Source organism: Stenella coeruleoalba, assembly GCF_951394435.1.
Source record: "Stenella coeruleoalba genome assembly, chromosome: 1".
NCBI lineage: Eukaryota > Metazoa > Chordata > Mammalia > Artiodactyla > Delphinidae > Stenella > Stenella coeruleoalba.
The window spans coordinates 180,968,960-180,990,699 of NC_137169.1; the positions used below are offsets into that span (position 1 = coordinate 180,968,960).

The following is a 21,740-nucleotide window of genomic DNA, read 5'->3' on the forward strand; positions in this document are numbered from 1 at the left end:
GTCTTGGAAGGCTATGCCTTTCTAAGAATTTGTCCATTTCTTCCAGGTTGTCCATTTTATTGGCATAGAGTTGCTTGTAGTGGTCTCTTAGGATGCTTTGTATTTCTTCGGTGTCTGTTGTAACTTCTCCTCTTTCATTTCTAATTTTATTGATTTGAGTCCTCTCTCTCTTTTTCTGGATGAGTCTGGCTAATGGTTTATCAATTTTGTTAATCTTCTCAAAGAACCAACTTTTAGTTTTATTGATGTTTGTTATTGCATTGTTTGTTTCTATTTCATTAATTTTTGTTCTGATTTTTATGATTTCTTTCCTTCTGCTAACTTTGGGTTTTGTTTGTTCTTTCTTTAGTTGCTTTAGGTGTAAGGTTAGGTTGTTTATTTGAGATTTTTCTTGTTTCTTGAGGTAGGATTGTATTGCTATAAACTTCCCTCTTAGAACTGCTTTTGCTGCATCCCATAGGTTTTGGATAGTCGTGTTTTCATTTTCATTTGTCTCTAGGTGTTTTTTGATTTGCTCTTTGATTTCTTCATTGATCTCTTTGTTATTTAATAATGTATTGTTCAGCCTCCGTGTGTTTGTGTTTTTTACGTTTTTTTCCCTGTAATTGATTTCTAATCTCATAGCGTTGTGATCAGAAAAGATGCTTGATATGATTTCAATTTTCTTAGATTTACTGAGGCTTGAATTGTGACCCAAGGTATGATCTATCCTGGAGATTGTTCCATGCGCACTTGAGAAGAAAGTGTAATCTGCTGTTTTTGGATGGAATGTCCTATAAATATCAATTAAATCTATCAGGTCTGTTGTGTCATTTAAAGCTTGTGTTTTCTTATTAATTTTCTGTTTGTTTGATCTGTCATTTGGTGTAAGTGAGGTGTTAAAATTCCCCACTATTATTGTGTCACTGTCGATTTCCTCTTTTATAGCTGTAAGCAGTTGCCTTATGTATTGAGGTGCTCCTATGTTGGGTGCATATATATCTATATTTGTTATATCTTCTTCTTGGATTGATCCCTTGATCATTATGTAGTGTCCTTCCTTGTCTCTTGTAATAGTCTTTATTTTAAAGTCTATTTTGTCTGATATGAGAATTGCTACTGCAGCTTTCTTTCTTTTTTTTTTTTTTTTTTAGAAGATGTTGGGGGTGGAGGTTTATTAATTAATTTATTTTTGCTGTGTTGGGTCTTCGTTTCTGTGTGAGGGCTTTCTCTAGTTGTGGCAAGCGGGAGCCACTCTTCATCACTGTGCACAGGCCTCTCACTATCGCGGCCTCTCTTGTTGTGGAGCACAGGCTCCAGACGCGCAGGCTCAGTAGTTGTGGCTCACGGGCCTAGTTGCCCTGCGGCATGTGGCATCCTCCCAGACCAGGTCTCGAACCCGTGTCCCCTGCATTAGCAGGCAGATTCTCAACCACTGCACCACCAGGGAATCCCTCCAGCTTTCTTTTGATTTCCTTTTGCATGGAATATCTTTTTCCATCCCCTCACTTTCAATCTGTGTGTGGTGTGTCCCTAGGTCTGAAGTGGGTCTCTTGTAGACAACATATATACGGTCTTGTTTTTGTATCCATTCAGCAGAGCAAGTTTTTTGACCTAACGGTAAAGGTGTTTATTAATTGTCTTGTTAGCTGATTACTACATGATGTTTTCTTATTGAGTAGAAAAAGGTAGAAAAACCATTTCTTTCCAATTCATCTTCTCTAAAGCCAGTTTGAGAGAACATTGTAAGACTAAAATAAATAGAACTACTAACCATCTGTGGTTTTAATAGAATGGTAGAGTTGCTTGCTTACTAACTTGAAGCATTTTGCAAGTTTTAAAACTGTAATTAGTATAACAGATAGGAAATGTGGGTACTCCTAAGTTATATTCTTTAAAGTAATAATAGTTGTGTTTTTCCCCCCAGAAATTAGTGATATAAATCAAAGGTAAGATTCATATTATTCTGATTCAAGATTGATATTTATACTAATAACATATTCACTGGGAAGGAATAATGTTTCTAGAACAAACAAACAGGAATTCTGAAATATTCTATTTAAACTGTGTTCTCAACAAACATTTTCAGTTTTGGTTGCTGTAAACTCTTTGTTACTGTCAGCAAACTAAACAGTTCATACACATAAACATATACCATTTGTTTTCCCATTTTCAATACTTCCTAGTTTTTGCGATTGATATGTGATAACTCTTAGTCTTCAAAAGGAAAAAATGACCTTTTTGGTTGGTTTGGTTTTGTTGATTAATTAATTTTTAAGTACTGATATTACTTTCCTGACTCTCAAACTTGCAGTGGTTTCTTATTGTTTAAAGAATAAATACAGAGTCCTTTGCTTCCTGTTCTAGGCACTCCATGATTGCCTTCAGTGTTCCTTATACTTGACTTATGTTGTTTATTCTTTGAAAATTTTCACTGAGAAGAATTTTTATAAAGCTTCGTCTTTCATAAAGATTTCTTGATTCTCAGTAAAGTTGAGACTACGTATCTTACATATGTATCTTCTACTTTAAAAAATGTATGTAATCATTTAAAAATTGTTTATATTTAATTATACAAGTAGTACAAGGTTAAATCCTCATTCTCAACTTTGATATGTTACAGATAAAGCTTAAGTTCCCCTTGATCACACATTATTAAATTGTCTCTTCAGAGGTACTTCTTAAAATACTTTTACCAGTGTCTTTCCATAGATAGGGAGCTTTTTTTGTGGAGATGACCAATAAGTATTTTTCTTTTTTAGAATATTTGTTGTTTTTTAAAAATCAAGATGGATTCTAAAAGATGAACATGTACATTATGTAAAATACACATAGTTTTAGGTTATCTTTAGATCTCTGATGTGAATTTTGGGACTACCTTCTGCTCTTCCATGCCTTCCTCCTATATCTGTCCCCAAAATATAATTCATCCCTTTCAACTTAAGAACCTGGTGTTTAGTTTAGTTTCATTTTATAGAGCTAACATGGAGAAACTTGATAGATATGTAAGTGCTCAGGATATCTTAAACATTTTTTCTGTCTTCTTTATTTAATGGGAAATATTTTAGGTTTGTTAGGTTCATAAATCTGCCTTGTTTTTTATTTTATATAGTGGTTGCCAGTGGGGATGTCTTTTCCTTCACATCTAAATAAATTAAATGTCTGAATATTTATTTAATAAATCTTAATTAGCATCAGAGCATTCATGAACATGTGTTTCAGTTACCTATACTACATCAAGGACATTTTGTTTTCAAGTTTCTAAGTAATCTGTGTGAATGCAAATGGAGGTGGCATGCATAACGCCAATATTCAAGAAACAAACTATTCTATTATTTTGTTGTAAAATCTACTTTTGATAGTCTAGAATTTAAGAACAACTTTGAGGCACCTAGTAAATCTTTCACCTGTTTATGTCTGTCTTGCCTTCCAGGCTGTAAGTGTCGTTTAGCTAGATCTTTTTAAAAAATGTGCTTCACAGGAAATTTTATATTCATATTAAATGCGGAGATATTTTAAAGTCAGGCATTTATTATTCAGTTGTTACTAATATGATAGACATGATCATTCATTTTTTGAAACTAATATTGAGCAGTCACTACAAACACGGGAAAGTACAAAATACATGATACGCTTTCTAGAAAGATCATTAAAATAATAGAAGCAAAGCACAAAATTCAAATTATTACTGGGGTCGGGGGGGAGGAGTAGAATATTTGGCTAATCCTAAAGGAAATGAGAATGGAAAGGGGGAGAAGCATAGAATATTTGGGATAGCTAAAAAACAGAAAATAAGCTGATAGAAATTCAGATGTATCTAATTATTGTAAATGGAAACGACTTAACAGCTGCAAGTTAAAGGTGCAGATTAACAGACTAGTTAAAATGTTCAAAATGCAATAATATACTCTTTACAAGAGACACATTTAAAACAAGGATAAGGAAAGATAAATGAAAACAGTTTTATTTTGGCACAGGAATAGATAGACTAGTGGAACAGAACCAAAAATAGACTTACAAATGCATGGATGTTTGATACCTGGCAAAGATCATATTGCATAGGAGTTTGGAAAATATGGAATTTTCATAGTTGGACAATTGGTGTGGGAAAATGATGTTGTAATTCATGCGCCATACAATACACAGTCGATTCCAGGTCACCACACAACCTAGATGTGAATAGCAAAATATAAAGTATTTAGAAAATGAGTTAAGAGAGAATATCTTCATGATCTTGTAATAGGGACGGCTTTAAGATACAAAAAGTATAAGCCATAAATAAAAGGTAGATAAATTTGGCTACAGTAAAATTAAAAACGTCTATTTACCAAATAATACCTGGAAAATAATTTCTTAAAAAGTCATTAATTGGGAGAAAATATGTAGAACACATATAAATGACAGAATTCTTCATATCTATATTACATGAAGAACTCTTTCAAATAAATAAGGAAATGATAAATACATCCTACAGCTTTGCTCTTCAAAGCGTATTCTGCACAGCATCAGCATCACCTAGGAGCTTGTAAGAAATGCAAATTCTAACACCCTGACCAAGACCTACTGAATCAGAATTTCTGAAGGTGGACCCCAGGAACCTGTTTTTTAACAGGCTCCCCAGGTAATTCTAAAGTTTGAGAAACCTTGCCCTAGAGAAACATGTATTTAAATAATGTATGTAGTTGCATATTCACACTGTAGAACATTCAACAGTGAAAATGAATGAACTGCAGCTCCATGAACTGATGTGGATGAGTAACAAGCATAATAAATGTTGAATGAAAGTCACAGAAAAATGCACAGTACAATTCTATTCATGAGCATGTAAAACAAACTACAGTGTTTAGGAATATGTACATTGACCATAGGAATATGTGGTCAAACCACTAAAAAAAAAAAAAGGAAATAATTGTTCTAACTTCAAATATAGCAGTTACCTCTCAGAAGGAGGAAAAAAAAATGTGATGTACAGGAGGCTTTAATATTGTAGTTGTAATCACTGTAGTAGTTACAAAGATGTTGAAACTTTTCACATGTTTATAAACTGTCTATATGCAGGCTACTTTCCAAATCAGAAAGAAATTTTTTTAAAAAGATGGAAAAGATGTAGACTAATTTAAACAAATGCTAAAAATTTAGCATATAGAAAATTCATAAAATATATCATTAAATACTTTTAAGATATTACAACAGAAACTTCTTATAATTGAGCTTTTGGCAGTTATAAGTGAAAATGGTTTAAGTGAATAAAAATACATGGTAGTCTTTCTTTTTTTTTTTTTTAATAAAAGATTGAGACTTCATCAATTTTTGTTGTTTCTCTTCCCAGTAAGCCACTAACACTTCAGTTTCAGCTACATCATTTATGTTCCTTTCTGCAAGCACCTACAGACAGCTAGGATGGGTTATGTTTAAGGGAATTTTTAGAATAAGCTTAATGCCAGAATAGATAAGATTGTCATTGTTTATTCAGATATTCACTCAATAAGAGAAGGTTTTTACATCCTGATATACGTGATTTACTTAAAGCGTTCCAGAAAATGTGTTTTTCCTCATAGAGGTTTTAAAAAATTGACTTCTAAATGTGGCTTACTGTTTTAGATCATTGTAAATCTGTCATATGAAATACTTTAAATATTTTTGAAAAACCTATGTTAAAAAATTGAAATCATTTTTTCTGAATTTAAATATTTATTTGGTGTTTTCACATTTTGTTTGCAAGGTTAGTTTTTTTTTAATATATTGATACTTAACACAGTAGTAGAGTGATGAATCATGTAATTTATAGATTATTTCTTTAGTGGGAGAATTAGAATGAGGATTGGAGAATAGGCTATATTGTAAAGGGCTGCTCCAGAAAATATAAAATTTAGGTACTCGTGTCTGAGTTAGATATCACTAGACAGAGACCATGGTTAAAATATTATCTTAAAGGGCTTAATTGAATTAAATAAAATGTGACTATTCTTTATCCCCCTAGAGATCTTAGTTTAAAATAGAACATATAGATTGCATGTGAGTATTACAAACCAAAAGCTCGAAATCCTATCTAAGCTAGCTTTCTTTCTGTTTAGTGATAATCATTTCATCTTTCTGTGACCGTCTAAGGTGAAAATTCAGTGCTTGCACCTCTTAGTATTTTAAGAGTCACTTCTTCCTCTAGTGGTTCTGAATTCATCTTAAGCTATATAAACTGTGTTTTAGACTCTACAAATTTTACTTTAACAACAGAGCCAAGAGCCAATTTAATTGGTCTCTATTAATCAATATTAAGCTATTATAAGATGCTGAAAGATTTGTTTCAGATTTTAATATTTATATTAAATTGCATTTTTGGTTTCAGTTCTTTATCCTTCCCTGTATTTATGTACTTTGACACTAAACAGTGCTTTCCCACTGTGGGAAACAACTCCACCCTGACTCTGGACTTGGCCATGTGACTTGCTTTGGCCCAAGTGATGGTTAGGTGTGAAATTGACCAGAAGTTTGAAATATGCTTTCACAGTTGGGCTTGCTTACTCTTCCCCCTCTGCCATCACCATGAAGAGAACATACTCAAGCTAGCTACTGGTCCCAGGGGGAGGAAGAAAGCCACTTGGGGTGGTACTGACTTGCCCCAGCCAAATCATCCAACCTCCAGACAAATAAGCTCTACTAAAATCAGCCAACCCTAAGCTGTCCCTCAGATCTGTGAAAACAAATGACTGTTCTAAGCTACTAAAATTTAGAATAGTTTGTTACACAGCAATTTTGTGGCAATGGCTAATTAGTACACTGTTCTGGGAAATTTTATGATATTGAATGAATAAAGGCTATTTCTCTACATAATTATCAAGGCTCTAATCATCTTCTGTTTATAAAAAATCATCACTTATAGAGTATCAGTGTACTTTAGCCAACTATATCACATTCACTGGATTCCACTTGTCTGAAAGCACAGGAAAAAAAATCTATGTAAAAATACTCTGCTACCTTTAGGCACATGCTTTATAAAATCTTCACATATAGAAGTACATGCTTAAATACTTGACATGTAATCTGAAGCAAAGGTCTCCAAACTGGAGTAAGAAAACCCTGATGGAGCACTAAAAGCATTTAGGGTTTGTGTAGAAACTTACAGATTTAAGAACATCAACTTTTAGGTCCTCAAATTTCATACGTAAGTTGATATGCCTGATAGTGAAGCCTGAGGTATCATTCCAGTTCTCCTTTTCCACTTCAACTATTTTTTTTTAAGTTTTTTTTTTTTTTTTTTGATGTGGACCATTTTTAAAGTCTTTATTGAATTTGTTCCAGTATTGCTTCTTGTTTTTTGTTTTGCTTTTTTGGCCACGAGGCATGTGGGGGTCTTAGCTCCTCGACCAGGGATCGAACCCGCACCCCCTGCATTGGAAGGTGAAGTCTTTTAATTTTTTAAATTAATTAATTAATTAGGCTGCATTGGGTCTTCATTGCTGTGCGTGGACTTTCTCTAGCTGCGGGGAGCAGGGCCTACTCTTCGTTGCAGTGTACAGGCTTCTCATTTTGGTGGCTTCTCTTGTTGTGGAGCACAGGCTCTAGGAGCGCGGGCTTCAGTAGTTGTGGCACTTGGGCTCAGTATTTGTGGCATGCAGGCTCTGGAGCACAAGCTTCAGTAGTTGTGGAGCACGGGCTTAGTTGCTCTGCAGCATGTGGGATCTTCCTAGACCAGGGTTCAAACCTGTGTCCCCTACATTGGCAGGCGCCACCAGGGAAGTCCCCAGAAGGTGAAGTCTTAACCACTGGACCGCCAGGGAAGTCCCCATATTTCAACTTTTATAATAGCTTTTTTCTGTTTTACAAGAGAAAAACATATTTCTCATTATCATGAACCTTAACATCGTACATTTTACCAGGTTGTAAAACCCTCAGGATTATCTGACAAAGGGATGTTTCTTCTAAATGTTACTAGAGTAACTTGCTGTCATTCTTTGCCTTACAGGTATTTCTATTAAGAAACATGGCATTAGAAAAAATATATTTTGTACTTTGAGTTCTTTTACTTTAGGTATTTGTTGAGTAAGAGAGTGAAGGTGGGTGAAGTTTTTTTTTTCTTTAAAGGACTTTTTTCTTCTTCTGAGTATTGTCAAAAAACGTTTGCATTGTTCCTTATTCTCAAGCTCCATGGGAGCAAAGCAAAGAAGCCATTAGCACCAAATATTGAACGTAGATCTTCTTACTTCAGTTGGACAAATAAACAGGTGTAATTAATACTGGTCCATAGTCCATTATCTGCGATTTGAAAATCTAGAAAACTCTGAATTCCAAAAACTCACTTTCATTTGATGGCATGATTAGATATAGAGCAGAGCTACTTATCTTTATATATCCTACTTCATGTAATTGTTCATAAGTTTTCCAGTAGAAATATTAATGTATTTGATTACAGAGTGTGGACATAGACCTTACTTGGAGTGTTGCATAATATGAAGCATATTTCCTTTCAAAGTCTGAAAAATTCAGAATTATGAAACTTATCTGCCCCAAGTGCTTGGGATAAGGGATTGTGTTTCTGCACATTTGATTTGATGTTGGTAAACCCGTTTTAGTACTTTGCAAAAATTCTGATTTTAAAATACTCTTCATTACTAGGTAGCAAGGTAGATGGTTCCAGTTCTTTGTATTCAATAAAAAATTAAAGACTGGTCCAATAAAGATGTCAGATCATTAAAAATATTTTTGATAATAAGTGGCTGTGTGAATTTTGGCACAAACTTGGGATTTAAAAAATTGAATGACATTAGTGAGGAAATTTTACATTTCTATGACTGTATCTGTATAAATATATAAATGAACTATAGGAATAGAATTAATGCTGAACAATAAGAATGGAATTCTAAGAGTAGGTAATATTCATTTGTAGTTACCAGAACACAGTCAGTACAAAAGGCAGAGAGAGAGGGTGTGCCACAACCTGTATTTCTAATAAAATATTACTTTTGTTTAATAATTATCAAGATTTGTTGTTTTTTATCAATTGTATACTGATAATTTTAATAGTAACTCAAATGGAGAAAATATCTTACAATTAGAGCATTTTGGTCACAGAAAATTAAATTAATGTTTGTATTATATACATCCTTTTTTCAAAGAAGAGAGAATGCTAAACAAGACTTAACCTAAAAAGACAGTTTAGGGCTTCCCTGGTGGCGCAGTGGTTGAGAGTCCACCTGCCGATGCAGGGGGCACAGGTTCGTGCCCCGGTCCGGGAAGATCCCACATGCCGCGGAGCAGCTGGACCTGCGAGCCATGGCCGCTGAGCCTGCGCGTCTGGAGCCTGTGCTCCGCAACGGGAGAGGCCACAACAGTGAGAGGCCCGCGTACCGCAAAAAAAAAAAAAAAAAAAAAAAGTATAAAATCTATGGGATACATTTTATTTTGCAAGGGGAACAAAAATACAAATTCAAGGAAAAGATTATGTGAAGTTTTCCACTCTTAAAGAATATCTTGTTTCTGTATATTTTTTAGTGGATGATGTTTGACATCAAATTACTGTGATGTTTAGATTTCATTAGATATACTTAATTCATATTTTAAAATGTCATTTAAATATGTTATAAATGGCAAATGATGAAAAATTTTAGACATTGATTTAAAAATTTATGAGGGTATAGTTTTTTAGTATTCTTTTAGAAAAAAATTAGAAGTCTACTTGGTTAGTTAATTTTGGGACAGATATAGATAGATCATTGTAGGTGGCAGAGAATCAATGAGTGGCTATTACTAGTCAAAAATCAGGTGCTAAATGCTTTAATTGTTAGATTAGTCTTTAAATGAGTTATTGCACAACATTAAATAAAAAATTAAATATTTTAATTGTAAAGAAATATGTATTTTTATGATATAAATCAAGGAGTTTTAGTAAGATGTGGATTTTTTCATAAATTCATGCATGAATCTGAAAACCTGAACTCTCTCAACTATTGTAGAACCATCTGTGGTTGTAGAAAGAAGTTCAGAATCTCAGAAACTTTTTTCCTTGCCTGTACATGCGCTCTTGCTTGCTCATGCTTGCTCATGTTCTCTAGTGCTTTCTCTCAACTCCCCTTACTTCTTTTTCTCTTTCCTTCTTTTTCTCTTCCATGAGAAATGCTACCCTCATCTTAAAAACAGCAAAACTATATGAGCTACAAAATTATAACTTTTCTTGACCCCTGCCTGTCAGAGAGCTGAAGTCACAAGGCAGGGTAACTGAATTCCAAGGAATGCCAAGCCCCTCCAAGGAAAGATAGGACATATGAACATTTGCAGACCACAAGAGGAAGAAGTAGCCACCATAGAAGCTGGTAAGAAGAAATGAGCTAAAATGTTAACACATTCTTAAAGGCCAAGTGTGGGCTGGCATAGCAGTGTAGAATAATTAGAAGTCCAGAACAAAAGAGGAATGCACACTTACTCATAAGCTTTTCTCCATGGCCCTCCACTGGCTGCTCACAAAATAAATGAGGCAAGACAGTAACCTGCATCAGTGACAGTCAGAAGTTCATGAAGTGATGAGTTCTTGATGAAAGACCAGCACAAAATATCACCTTTTTCTCCAGACCCTCTTCTCATATCGAGCAGAAGCTTTAAGCTCTTAGGAGAGAAGCAGGAAAACTTCTTGGGCTCAGGATCCTGCATCATACAAAGCAGAGATCTACTACTACTGATTGAGTGGCATGAAAACTCTCTCTTGTCTAAGACCTGCCTCAGATGCTGTGTAGAATTTGCCTGCCATGATGGTGAGGGGTTGGAATGCTTAAGAAGCCCCATACCAGAAACTCAGGCATTTGCACCCTTCCTAGGACTCATGATGGAACAGAAGAACTGAGAACCCCTCTCCGAACAGAATCCTATCACCAGAAAAACAAGAAAGAGTCCTCTACCACCAGGGGAGGGGCAGTAACATGGAGAAAGACCCTCTCCTAGGCTCAGACATGCAGGAATTGTTGAAAAGTAACAGTAGAGCAGGAATACTGAGAAGAGTTTCTCTTGCCCCAGGACCACACTAAGCACAAAGTGATGACAGCTCATTGCTGGAAAAATTTGAAGCCTGTGATGCACTTAACAACAGTGAGCTTAACAACCAAAACCAAAACTCAGCTCAACCACTGACTAGGATAGTTGATTCCATCACACTAATTGCCTGACAGAAAAAGAGGTCCTCATTTCCAGGCAGAAATACTGTTTACCTCAGAGTCTACTGTTCTATGTATGATCTCTTACCTTTAATTTAAAAGTATGTGGTATACAAATAAGTAAGAATAAGCATCCTGTTGTCAAGACTCAAAGGACTCATTCGTTTTATAGATAACGCAGATGTTGGGGTATGAGACAGAAATTTTAAAATAAATGATTACATGTTAAAGGATCCAGTGGGAAAGATAAACAATGTGCTTGAAAAGATGAAGAATTTCACCTGAGAAATGCAAAGTATTTTTTAAAAGTGAAATGGGAATACTAGAAATACAAATCTTAATGTCGGAAACAAAGACTTCTTTGATGTGCTTATCAGCAGATTGGATACAAACTAAGAAAAAACTAGATGAACTTGAAGATAGGTCAATAGAAATTATCCAGAGTGAAACACAAAGAAAAGAGCGGGAGGGAAAGACAGAACACAGTAGCAAAGAGTTGCTGGACAATGTCAGACAGTCAAACATACTTGTAATTGGAGTTGTAAAAGCAGAAGGAAAGAAAAGGAAAGAAGAAATATTTGAAGAGATAAAGATCAAGAATTTTTCAAGATGGGTGAAAGGTAACCAACCTTAGATACCAGAAGTTCACAGAACCTCAAACACAATAAAAACAAACAGACCAAAAATACCTAGGTATATCATAGTCAAAATGTCCAAAACAAAGAAAAATCTTGAAGACAGAGAAATATACTGTGAAAGATAAAAGTTATAGCAACCTTCTCATTATAAACTATATAGACCAAAAACCAATGGACCCACCACACATTTAAAGTGCTAAAAAGTTTTTTTAACCCCTAATTCTGTATCCAGCCAAAAAATCTTTTTTTACAAATAAAAACAAAGATTTTTCAAGCAACCAAAAACTGTGGTTTAATTAGCTCTGGAACTGTGATAAGTTTAAGATGTTAATAACCCTACCTGCATGGATGGATGGACAGATGGTTAGGTGGAGGATGGATGCATGGATACAAAAAGATGGTTCTATTCCAGATATAAATTGCAGAAAATAGAAACAAAAGCAGCCACTTGATTTTGTATAACTCTAGAATACTGAATTCTGAATAAAAGTATATTAGAAGACACATAGTAGGGGTGTGTTAGTATTAGGAAGCTGTGGTCATTCTGGGTTGAAACATCTTGTGAGACCACCAGGTAAGTGATACTTAGCTGCACTCCGGATCCACAAATAGAATGTTATGATACTGATCAGCCTAAGCACATGAACTTTGTAGTCTCCACTTTAATTACAGATCTGCTTATCCAATGTGTAACATATATCTAAAGATTTCTTATAGTCCCTAAAGGGAAAGTAAATAGTGATTAGAGGAACTAGACCATGTGCCATTAGAAAAAAAAAATTACCCCCTCTATCACATTAATCAGGATACGGAATTCTTTTCCTCAGAATTATATCATTGATTTATTAACTTCACAAACACTTATTTTTAAAATAACTTTGTATTTGTTACTATGTATACAAAAATAAATAATCCTACCCCTCAAGATGTTACAGTTAGATAAGGCAGACAAGCAAATAAGTTATAGTATGTTGTAAAAAAATAGCATTAGAATAGTGTTTTTACATTATGAGACATATCAGTCTTTTTTGAGAAGCTGAAACATTATTCATGTCTGGGCCCTATCATAGACCTACTGAATTAGAATCTTCAGAGAGGAGACCAAGCATTTGTATTCTGAAATTGCTCCTTATATCATTTTCATGTGTACCCCTCTGTCTTCTCCTGGGACAAGAATAACTATGCTAAAAATATTTACAGGTTCCTGAATTGGTGGAACAAGAATTTGGAAATGCAGATGTAGGCTAAATAATGAAGGCCCTTTATATGTCATAGTAAGAAAGCTGTTTTTGTCTGATGAACATAACTGAATTAAAATACTAAGTCTCTGTTTTAATAGCATTTAGCAAAACATAAGGACCAAATCTGTCTAGTAAAAGAGAAAAACCAAATTGTTTTTTCTTATGAACTGTTATTATTGAGATAATAGGATTCATTATGACTTTAAAAAAAGCATAAAGGAGGTCATTAAATAGACTGAACCCCAAATCTACATTATCTTTTGCACTTAAATTCTCCATTTTAGATTAGTTTTCAATCATTTACTTGCATGGAGTCTACCTATTATATTACTGCTATAGAAAGACACTTGCTATAGAAAGACACTTAATATAGAAATATACTTTATATTAATAATAATACCCTGGGTTGGATGAAAGTACCTCTGGAAATGGAGGGACAGCTGTGAAATACACCAGAAAAGTAGTTACTTGATGTAGTGAAGGGTTAATCAGTCTTTTATTTTGAAACTTGCCACAAATGGTTATACCAATTGAAGTAATAAAATTCTCAAAAGGGAGTTCTGGTTCTAACAGTGTGATAGACTAGATAAACTGAAAATCCTCTGCCAATAAACATTTTATTTATTTTACATAATCATTATTTTAGATAAAATATATAAAATATTATTTTAGATGCATAGCTTATAAAGTATTGAAATCACAAAGGGTCACAAACAAAGCAGAATAGAAAAACCAGAGAAGTAAACATGTGAGCTGAAGTTATGTTGCCTGGTGGTGATGGAAAGTTGCTGGCCTCAGTAATCCAGAGACCTGGATATTGAAGAGTTAGTGGGGAGGGAACAGGTGGTGTGGACCTGGGAAGTGTGTACCTAGGGTGTTGTAATTGCCTATCTGCGTATCTACATGGGGAAATCTCCAGAAACTTTGTCTTAGCCTGGGCTCTGAGTGGTAGAGAGGAGCTGGACCCCTGAGAATTCTAACCACTGACTTCATGGCATAGGATGCTTCTTCTTGCCCCCACCACAGAGAAACAGACAAAAGAAGAGAATTACATCAAGAATTGAATAAAATACAAGGAGTGAAATCTTGTGAGCAAAGAAATTCATAAATGTGGGTAAATCTTAGCATTGACTGAATAAAACAACAACAACAATAATAGAAAAATGAGACTAATTTGGATGTTTTAAAAAGATGGAAGTAAAAATTTGGACAAAGTGTAACCGAGGTTTTGGAGGAGTATTGATGAAATGGAAAACAATCTAAGGTTTTTGTATAATCTGTGTAACAATATTAATTAACTTTGTTCTTCAAGTCATACGTTCATTCTACAATTTTAAGCATAATCATTAAAGAATAGAAATAGAATCTCTACTTCGAAACCTACAGTAGGAGAGAAAACTCAATCTGTATTAAAAAGAACTCAATCTATAGCAGGCAGGAAACAAGGAAATGAAGAACCATAGAAAAAGCCAGGATAAAAAGTAAAAACTAAGGTGATGAGAGTTAATCCAAACATCTGACTAATCTGAACACAGTAAATTGAAACAAATTAAATTTACCAGTTCAAAGACCAAATCCCCTGATTGGGTTATTTTATTAAAATTTTAAAGGTTTTCAGCTAAATGCTGTATAAAAACTATTTAGTTTTTTTTTTTTTCTTTTGGTTCTTTCCTACTACCATTAATTTAGACAACCATTTTGTGAAAAGAGATTGAAGTAAAGCAGATGAGTAAAGACTGAAGCAAATTAATTCTCACAAAGTAAATATTCACATATTTTTACAGGTGGTTAGTTTGGCTATACATAAACTTAGCAAACTAGGAAATAATTTTCTACTACGTTGAGGAAATAATTTTCTATACTGCATTTTGAGTATGTATTTCAGTCTTTTATTTCTAGTGTGGGCATGCCCATTTTATATTTCTACAGCCATTTAGATTTGCAAGACATTGCCTCTGAATTTAGATTTATGATGTTTGAATAATTTTATAAAAATCTAATTGTTTAAAAAATATCACCTACTAAGCAGAAGAGGAAAACAGATCCTTAAAAATCCCTGGTAATTAACACACATTTTGTTATGTAGAGACTGATTCTAAAGAAGGCAAACTGTGAAACCAGGAAATTTTGCCCACATTTTGTGCTTATTTAATGTTTTATAAGCCACTGTGAATATTTTAGATTGTGTGGTTTATGTTTATCTGTAACCTACTACAGCAGTATGGTAATAAAACTATATATTCCACAAGTAATTCATTGTGTATACTTTCAGATGAATTCAAATAACAAACACAAACATTAAGACTTTTCTATACGTGATACATATTTTTCTGCGTTTCCAACTGATAAAGCTTACAATGATATCATTGTTTAACCACTAATGTCTATGTATAGAACATTGTACTGGGTCATATTAGTGAGTATGAAGATTTAAACAATATTTTCCCTGTTGCCGGTCTAGTTTTAGAGACAGCACAAGAGAAACTCTTTTAGGGGAAACACATTTTCTTCCATCAGAGATAATTAAAACCAACAAATCATGAACATACACAAATAGATATTGAAAAAAATAGGTGTTATTGATATTTTGAACTGGATTTGGGAGTGGTCATAGTAGCGATTTGTAAAAGTATTTATTTGCCCATGAACTTTGGAATTAAGCATTAAAAATTCATTAATATACTCTCTCCCTACCATAAATAGAGATAAATTTGGGAAAAAATAGAGGAAGTCATTTTTTCATAGTGATCAATAATAAAATTATTAATTTTCAAATTCTGTCTCTTCAGATTTCTCAAGAGTTGGCAGGGGGGAAGGAAAGCCAAATGTAGGGAGAGAAGAGGCTTAGAAAAGGGCTCCTGTTCCTCCCTGGGCTCTAACCAGAGCAGCTCTTACTTTAATCAGTTTTATATCCTGAAGTTCTAAGTAAGTTAAGCCAGGGAGGATATTATAAATGTTTCTGCTACTTTTTCTTAACTGAGTTTTTGTTTTTAATTTTGGGAAAATATATTGTTACATAACTGAGACTTCTTTTTAAAGACTTTTTTTTTTTTTTTAGTACAGTTTTAGGTTCACACCAAAATTGAGAGGGAGATAACAGAGAGTTCCCCTATGCCTCCTGCCCTACCCATGCATAACCCCCAATTATCAATATCTCCCTCCAGAGTAGTACATTTGTTACAATTGATGAATATACATTGACACATCATAATCACCAGTTCACTTGTGGTGTTGTACATTCTGTGGATTTGGACAAATGTATTCATCATCATAGTATCATATAGAGTATTTTCACTGCTCTAAAAATCCTCTGTATTCTGCCTTTAAGAACCTGATCAAGCTTCTAGAAATAAATCTGACAAAATTATGGAGGACTCCTATGACTGGATCCTTCTGGAATTTTTAACTCTTAGACTTGTCCACGCTGAGCCTTCAGCAATTCACCTGTTACAGTTCAAATTTTTATACCCAGATTCTGGTTCCCCATGGCAATTTCTCCTTGCGAGTCTCTGCTCTGATAAGCTATGACTCCCTGTATTTGCTTTTGTCTTTCCAATCTTTGTGTCAGCGGTTGACCTTGGCCCTCACCTCTCTTATGGATCCTAGAATAGTTGTTGATTTTTTAGTCTGTTTACCTTTTAGTTGTTGTTAGGATGGAGTGTTAACTTCTAAGCACCTTATGTGTAGAACTGGAAAACTTATTCGTTTGTTTTTAACTGCTGCTGATTTGATGATTGTGGCTTAATCACTAATGTACAGATAGATAGTTGCTACTTCTGTGACACTAGGAGAATATCACAATTGCTTGTGCATCTTTTGCAGACTGGTAAGGAGGGGTGACTCATAAAGTAAAGCGTACATAACAGTGGGCTAAAGTTAATATGTCTTTCTAGGGTTTTATATACGGTAAAAAAATAAGCAATGACAGTTTCTGATTCTTTCTCAAATGATGAACAAAGATCTAACAACCAGATTCAGAGCTGGTGTTAAAAGCAAATGCTTCCAAAGTATTCCATGTGCATTTGTATTATTTAACTTATACTTGCTTGATCTTTCTGTTTCCAAAGATTAGCTTTCTTTCAGATCTCTGAGGTGGTATGTTAGGATATCATCAAAGGCTTAAAGGAGGTAAAAATGATTTAATTATTGTTTTTAAGAACAGTAATGATAGCTATATGAGATAAATATCAGTAACCAGTGAACCTGTGTGTTTTTTTGTGCGGTACACGGCCCTCTCACTTCTGTGGCCTCTCCCGTTGCGGAGCACAGGCTCCGGACGCGCAGACTCAGCGGCCATGGCTCACGGGCCCAGCCGCTCCGCGGCATGTGGCATCTTCCCGGACCGGGGCACGAACCCGTGTCCCCTGCATCGGCAGGCGGACTCTCAACCACTGCGCCACCAGGGAAGCCCGACCTGTGTGTTTTTAAATACTAAAGTTATTTGCCCTGCCTAAGGAATGCTTTCTAAGGATTTCTCCAACTTGCTTTCTCATCCCAACCCTATCTTGATGACATCCAAAAGCTGGAACATTGAGAATTTTTATAAATTCTCAAGCATCTGGGAAACCTGAAAATAGTATCGAGGATTTTAAAAATTCAGTTTGATCTCTGATTGGCCATATTGGCTTCTTGCTTTTTGGAACACAGTCTAGGGTGGCTGTGTCATAAACTGTATTTAAAAACTTTGACTTATCAGTTATACTTGGTTTATTCTTACTTTAGTAGAAGGTAATGAACTGTTCATTAAACATTAAGTTCAATAAGATATTTCTACATCTATTCCAGACAAATTATTTCCACCCTATTATTTTAGCATATCAGCAATGATTACCTTATTAATGGTGAAACTGTGTTTGTTTGGGTGTTTTGCTTTGTTTTGGTTTATTTTTTTTAGTATCCCTATAGGAAAATTATTCATTGTACTGGAAATTGTTCTTTCTTGGTATTCCTCTCCATGGTTTTACAAGTAGCATAGTTTGATTAAAAAGTTAAAGAAAAAGAAACAGATTCTGTTTACATTGACAAGGCCATGGGGCATTTAACTAAGCAATCAAATTTAGGACCACCAATGGAACAAACATTATATGCCTCCTGATGTGATGCAGTAGGAAGGACCATCAGTTTTATAGTAATCTTGTCAAAGCTATGTAATAAGAGCATAATAATGAGAAAACATTCAGACAAATTTAGACTTGTGGAACACTTTGCAAAACAAGTAGCCTAGATGCTTCAAAAATAACAGTATTATGAAAATGTTATATATAAAATGACAGTCGTAGAAACTAAATATAGTGTGTGACCCTTTAACAAAATTAAATAGTTTTCAGCATATTTTTTAAACAGTTGGGATATTTGAATACAGAATACATATTAAGTTATATTCTCATGTCAGTATTAATTTCTTGAGTATGACATATGATATTGTTGAAGAGTTTCCTTCTTTTTAGAAGGTGGGTGCTGACATTTTTATGGGTAAAGTATCCTGATATTTAAAACTTACTTTCAGATGGTTCAAGGGAAAAAAAAAGTACGTGTGCTTGTTTGTTTTTAGAAGGGAGAATAAAGCAAATTTTGTAAAATGCTTACAGTTGGTGAGTCTAGATTGAAAGGTACAAAGGTATTCATTGTATTATTCTTTCAACTTTTCTGCAGATTTGAAATTTTTCAAAGTAAAAAAGGGAGAAAAGAAAAATAGAGATGGGATCATATACTATATCTTCAAATTATTAAGACTATTAGAATTATAGTGACACTTCAGAAAGACTTCCCTTTTATAAAGGAAAGAAAATTATTGAGGACTTAACCTACTTACCTAAATTATTTATACCATAATATTGCTAAAGTATATGCACAAATGTACAACTGAAGATCACCTTTGTATGTTCCTAGCTCTTAAAGCAACTATAAAGTCAAGTCAGATTCTAACTAAATACAGTGAAAATATAAAACCAAAAAAAGAAAAGAAACCCAACATGATGACATAATAACAGTAATGTGATAGCTAGTATATATTTTGCTGAAAATAAATCGCACATGGTAAGCTGGTTCTGAGTACTGCGGTACAGTTTCTTTTCAGGCTGCCATGTCTACAGAAACACCTGCATTTCTTACTCGGTCTCCACACTACTTTTCTCATTCCAGCTACTGCAAAATCTTTTTGCAATACACAATGACATAATTTAACCTTTACTTATACCCCTATATCTTTTACATATTACATCCCCTTTTGTTTTTTTATTAGCCTGAGAATGAGGTAGTATATCATTATACTGTAGTATGCTATTTTATAGTATCATTATTTTCAGATAACTTGAAAAATTAAAGACTTATTTTACTAAAATGTTTTTCAATTTTGAATTATTTACTGCAAGAGAGAAGTTTACTGTCTTTTACTGATAAATTTAACATGAGCACAGCGGATGAAGGAGGATTTTTTTCTTCCATTTTTACTCTAACACATGCCGAACAGATTACAGCTATACATTTGTACTTCCACAGGATAAGCTGAATGCTGTCATTTGAGGTGATCACTTAATGCAATTACAATAATAAACATAAACTGCAATGTGGGAATACTTTTCCATATAAGCAACAAAAATACTGGCAAATTTATAAAAATGAACCAACATTATAGTTATGGAAGCTTTGAAAACCAGCAGCCTTGTTGTCACCACTGGGGTAAAAACTGGTTTTGGAGCTTCTCAAAAATCCCCATTTCCAGATCACTTTCACTATTTGACCTGACTTACAACTCACTAGAAAAGAAAAAGCTCCATTTGCAAGATGTTGTTTCCGTTTGACCTGATTCAGAGTCTCCATGGGAAAAGACCTGTACCCAGGGTATTGTTAAAACAATCAGATGTAGTGTCACAACTATCAAAGTCTGTGATACCAGTTGGGGCAAACAAGAGCAAAACAATTTTGAGGAAAAAGAAAAATTTGGAGGACTTTTTCTTCCCAATTTCAAAATTACAAAGCTGTAGTTATTAAGGCATTGTTGTACTGGCAGAAGAGTAGACATCTGTGGATCAGTTGATTAGAATTAAGAATCCAAAAGAAAATCCTTATTTATAGTCCATTCATTTTCAACAGAGGTGCCAAAGCGGTTCATTGGGGAAAAAGTCTGTTCTCAAATGATACTGGGACAACTGGATTCATATCCATCCACGTGCAAAAAGATGACCTAAGACCTTTATTTCACACCATACACACAGAAATTAACTTAAAATTGATCACAGACTTAAGCGTAAGAACCAAAACAATAAAGCTGTTAGAAAAAAAATAGAAAAATCTTTAAGACCTTGGATTAGTCAGTTTTCGTATTTGCAACACCAAGAGTGTGTTCTATGAAAGAAAAAAAGATAAATTGGACCTTATCAAAGTTCAAAACTTCTGTACTTATCTAAAAAGATAAGCAACAGAAAGGTTGAAAATATTTGCAAAACACATTTCGGATGTGTTGCCAAAATTTTCTAAGAACTCAAGTAAAGGAATTGAAACCATCATGTATTGCTGGTGGGAATGTGAAATGGTACAGTGACCAGTTTCTTAAAAAGTTAAACACAGAATTATCACGTGACACAGTAATTACACTTTTCAGATATCTACCTGAAACCTAAATAAATGTCCATGCAAAGATTTGAATGCGATTGTTTATAGCAGCATTATTCACAATAACCAAAAAATGGAAACAAATATCCATAAACTGGTGAGTGGACAGACAAGATGTGGTATATCCATGCAATGGATACTGTTCAGCAATAGAAAATAATAAACTGCTGACACATGTTAAAACATGGATGGACTGCAAAAACATCATGTAAAGTGTAAGAAGCCATCCATACATAAAAGTCACATATTGTATGATTTCATTTATATAAAGTGTTCAGAAAAGGCAAACGTATAGAGGTAAAATACAGTGGTTGCCTAGGTGGTGGGTGGTAAATGTGCACGAGGGATCTTATTGGGATGAGGAAAATGTTCTAAAACTGATTTATGGTGTTGGTTGCAGCACTGGGTAACGTTACTAAAAATCATTGAATTATGTACTTACAGTGAGTAGATTTTTATTATATGTAAAATGTGTCTCAAGAAAGTGTATTTTAAAAAGCAAATGTGGGGAATAAAATTATATTTCATTTTGTTTAACCAGAAACCCAAAATGTTTACATTACTTTTATAAAGCCATGAAAATGTAAGGATACGTTAAAAATTTTCCAGTTATTTTGAATCCTTAATACTGTTTCTAGAGCCAGGATCTCAAGAAATATCAGTGGAACTCCCTTTCAGACTGACTTTGGCATATGTATATACACTTTTTTATACAACCATAGTCTCCTAGATTCAAAACAGAAAACCTGCTGTATCTTCTTATCTTTGAAAATGAGTCATTGCTCTTAGTTTTCCGACTGTTATAGGTGGGATATTGTTTCTTAAACATTTGATGAAAAACACCCAAACCAGTTAAAATAAGCTTTGCCTTCCATTTCTTCATTTACTACATTTTTCTCTTTTTGTTTTGTTTTATTTTAGATCACTGTGTTCACTACTATGATCTTCGTAACACTAAACAGCCAATCATGGTATTCAAAGGACACCGAAAAGCAGTCTCTTATGCAAAGTTTGTGAGTGGTGAGGAAATTGTCTCTGCGTGAGTATTACCCTTTTCAGAAGTTGAGCTTATTTAACATGCCATCATTTACCAGTTTGTAATGTCACTGTGGGTTTTGTGAAGAATAACACTGTGG

At 34.1% G+C, this 21,740-nt stretch overlaps 1 protein-coding gene across 5 annotated transcripts in view; it reads left to right on the top strand.

Annotated features, from left to right (window-relative positions):
- The window catches only part of COP1 (COP1 E3 ubiquitin ligase), a 273,591-nt gene that overhangs the window by 183,459 nt on the left and 68,392 nt on the right, over positions 1 to 21,740 (top strand). For all 5 annotated transcript variants that reach the window (XM_079916606.1, XM_079916607.1, XM_079916608.1 and 2 more), the window contains one exon: positions 21,526 to 21,643. In XM_079916606.1, coding sequence (XP_079772732.1) covers positions 21,526 to 21,643 — 118 coding nt within the window. The remainder of the gene's footprint in view (positions 1 to 21,525; positions 21,644 to 21,740) is intronic.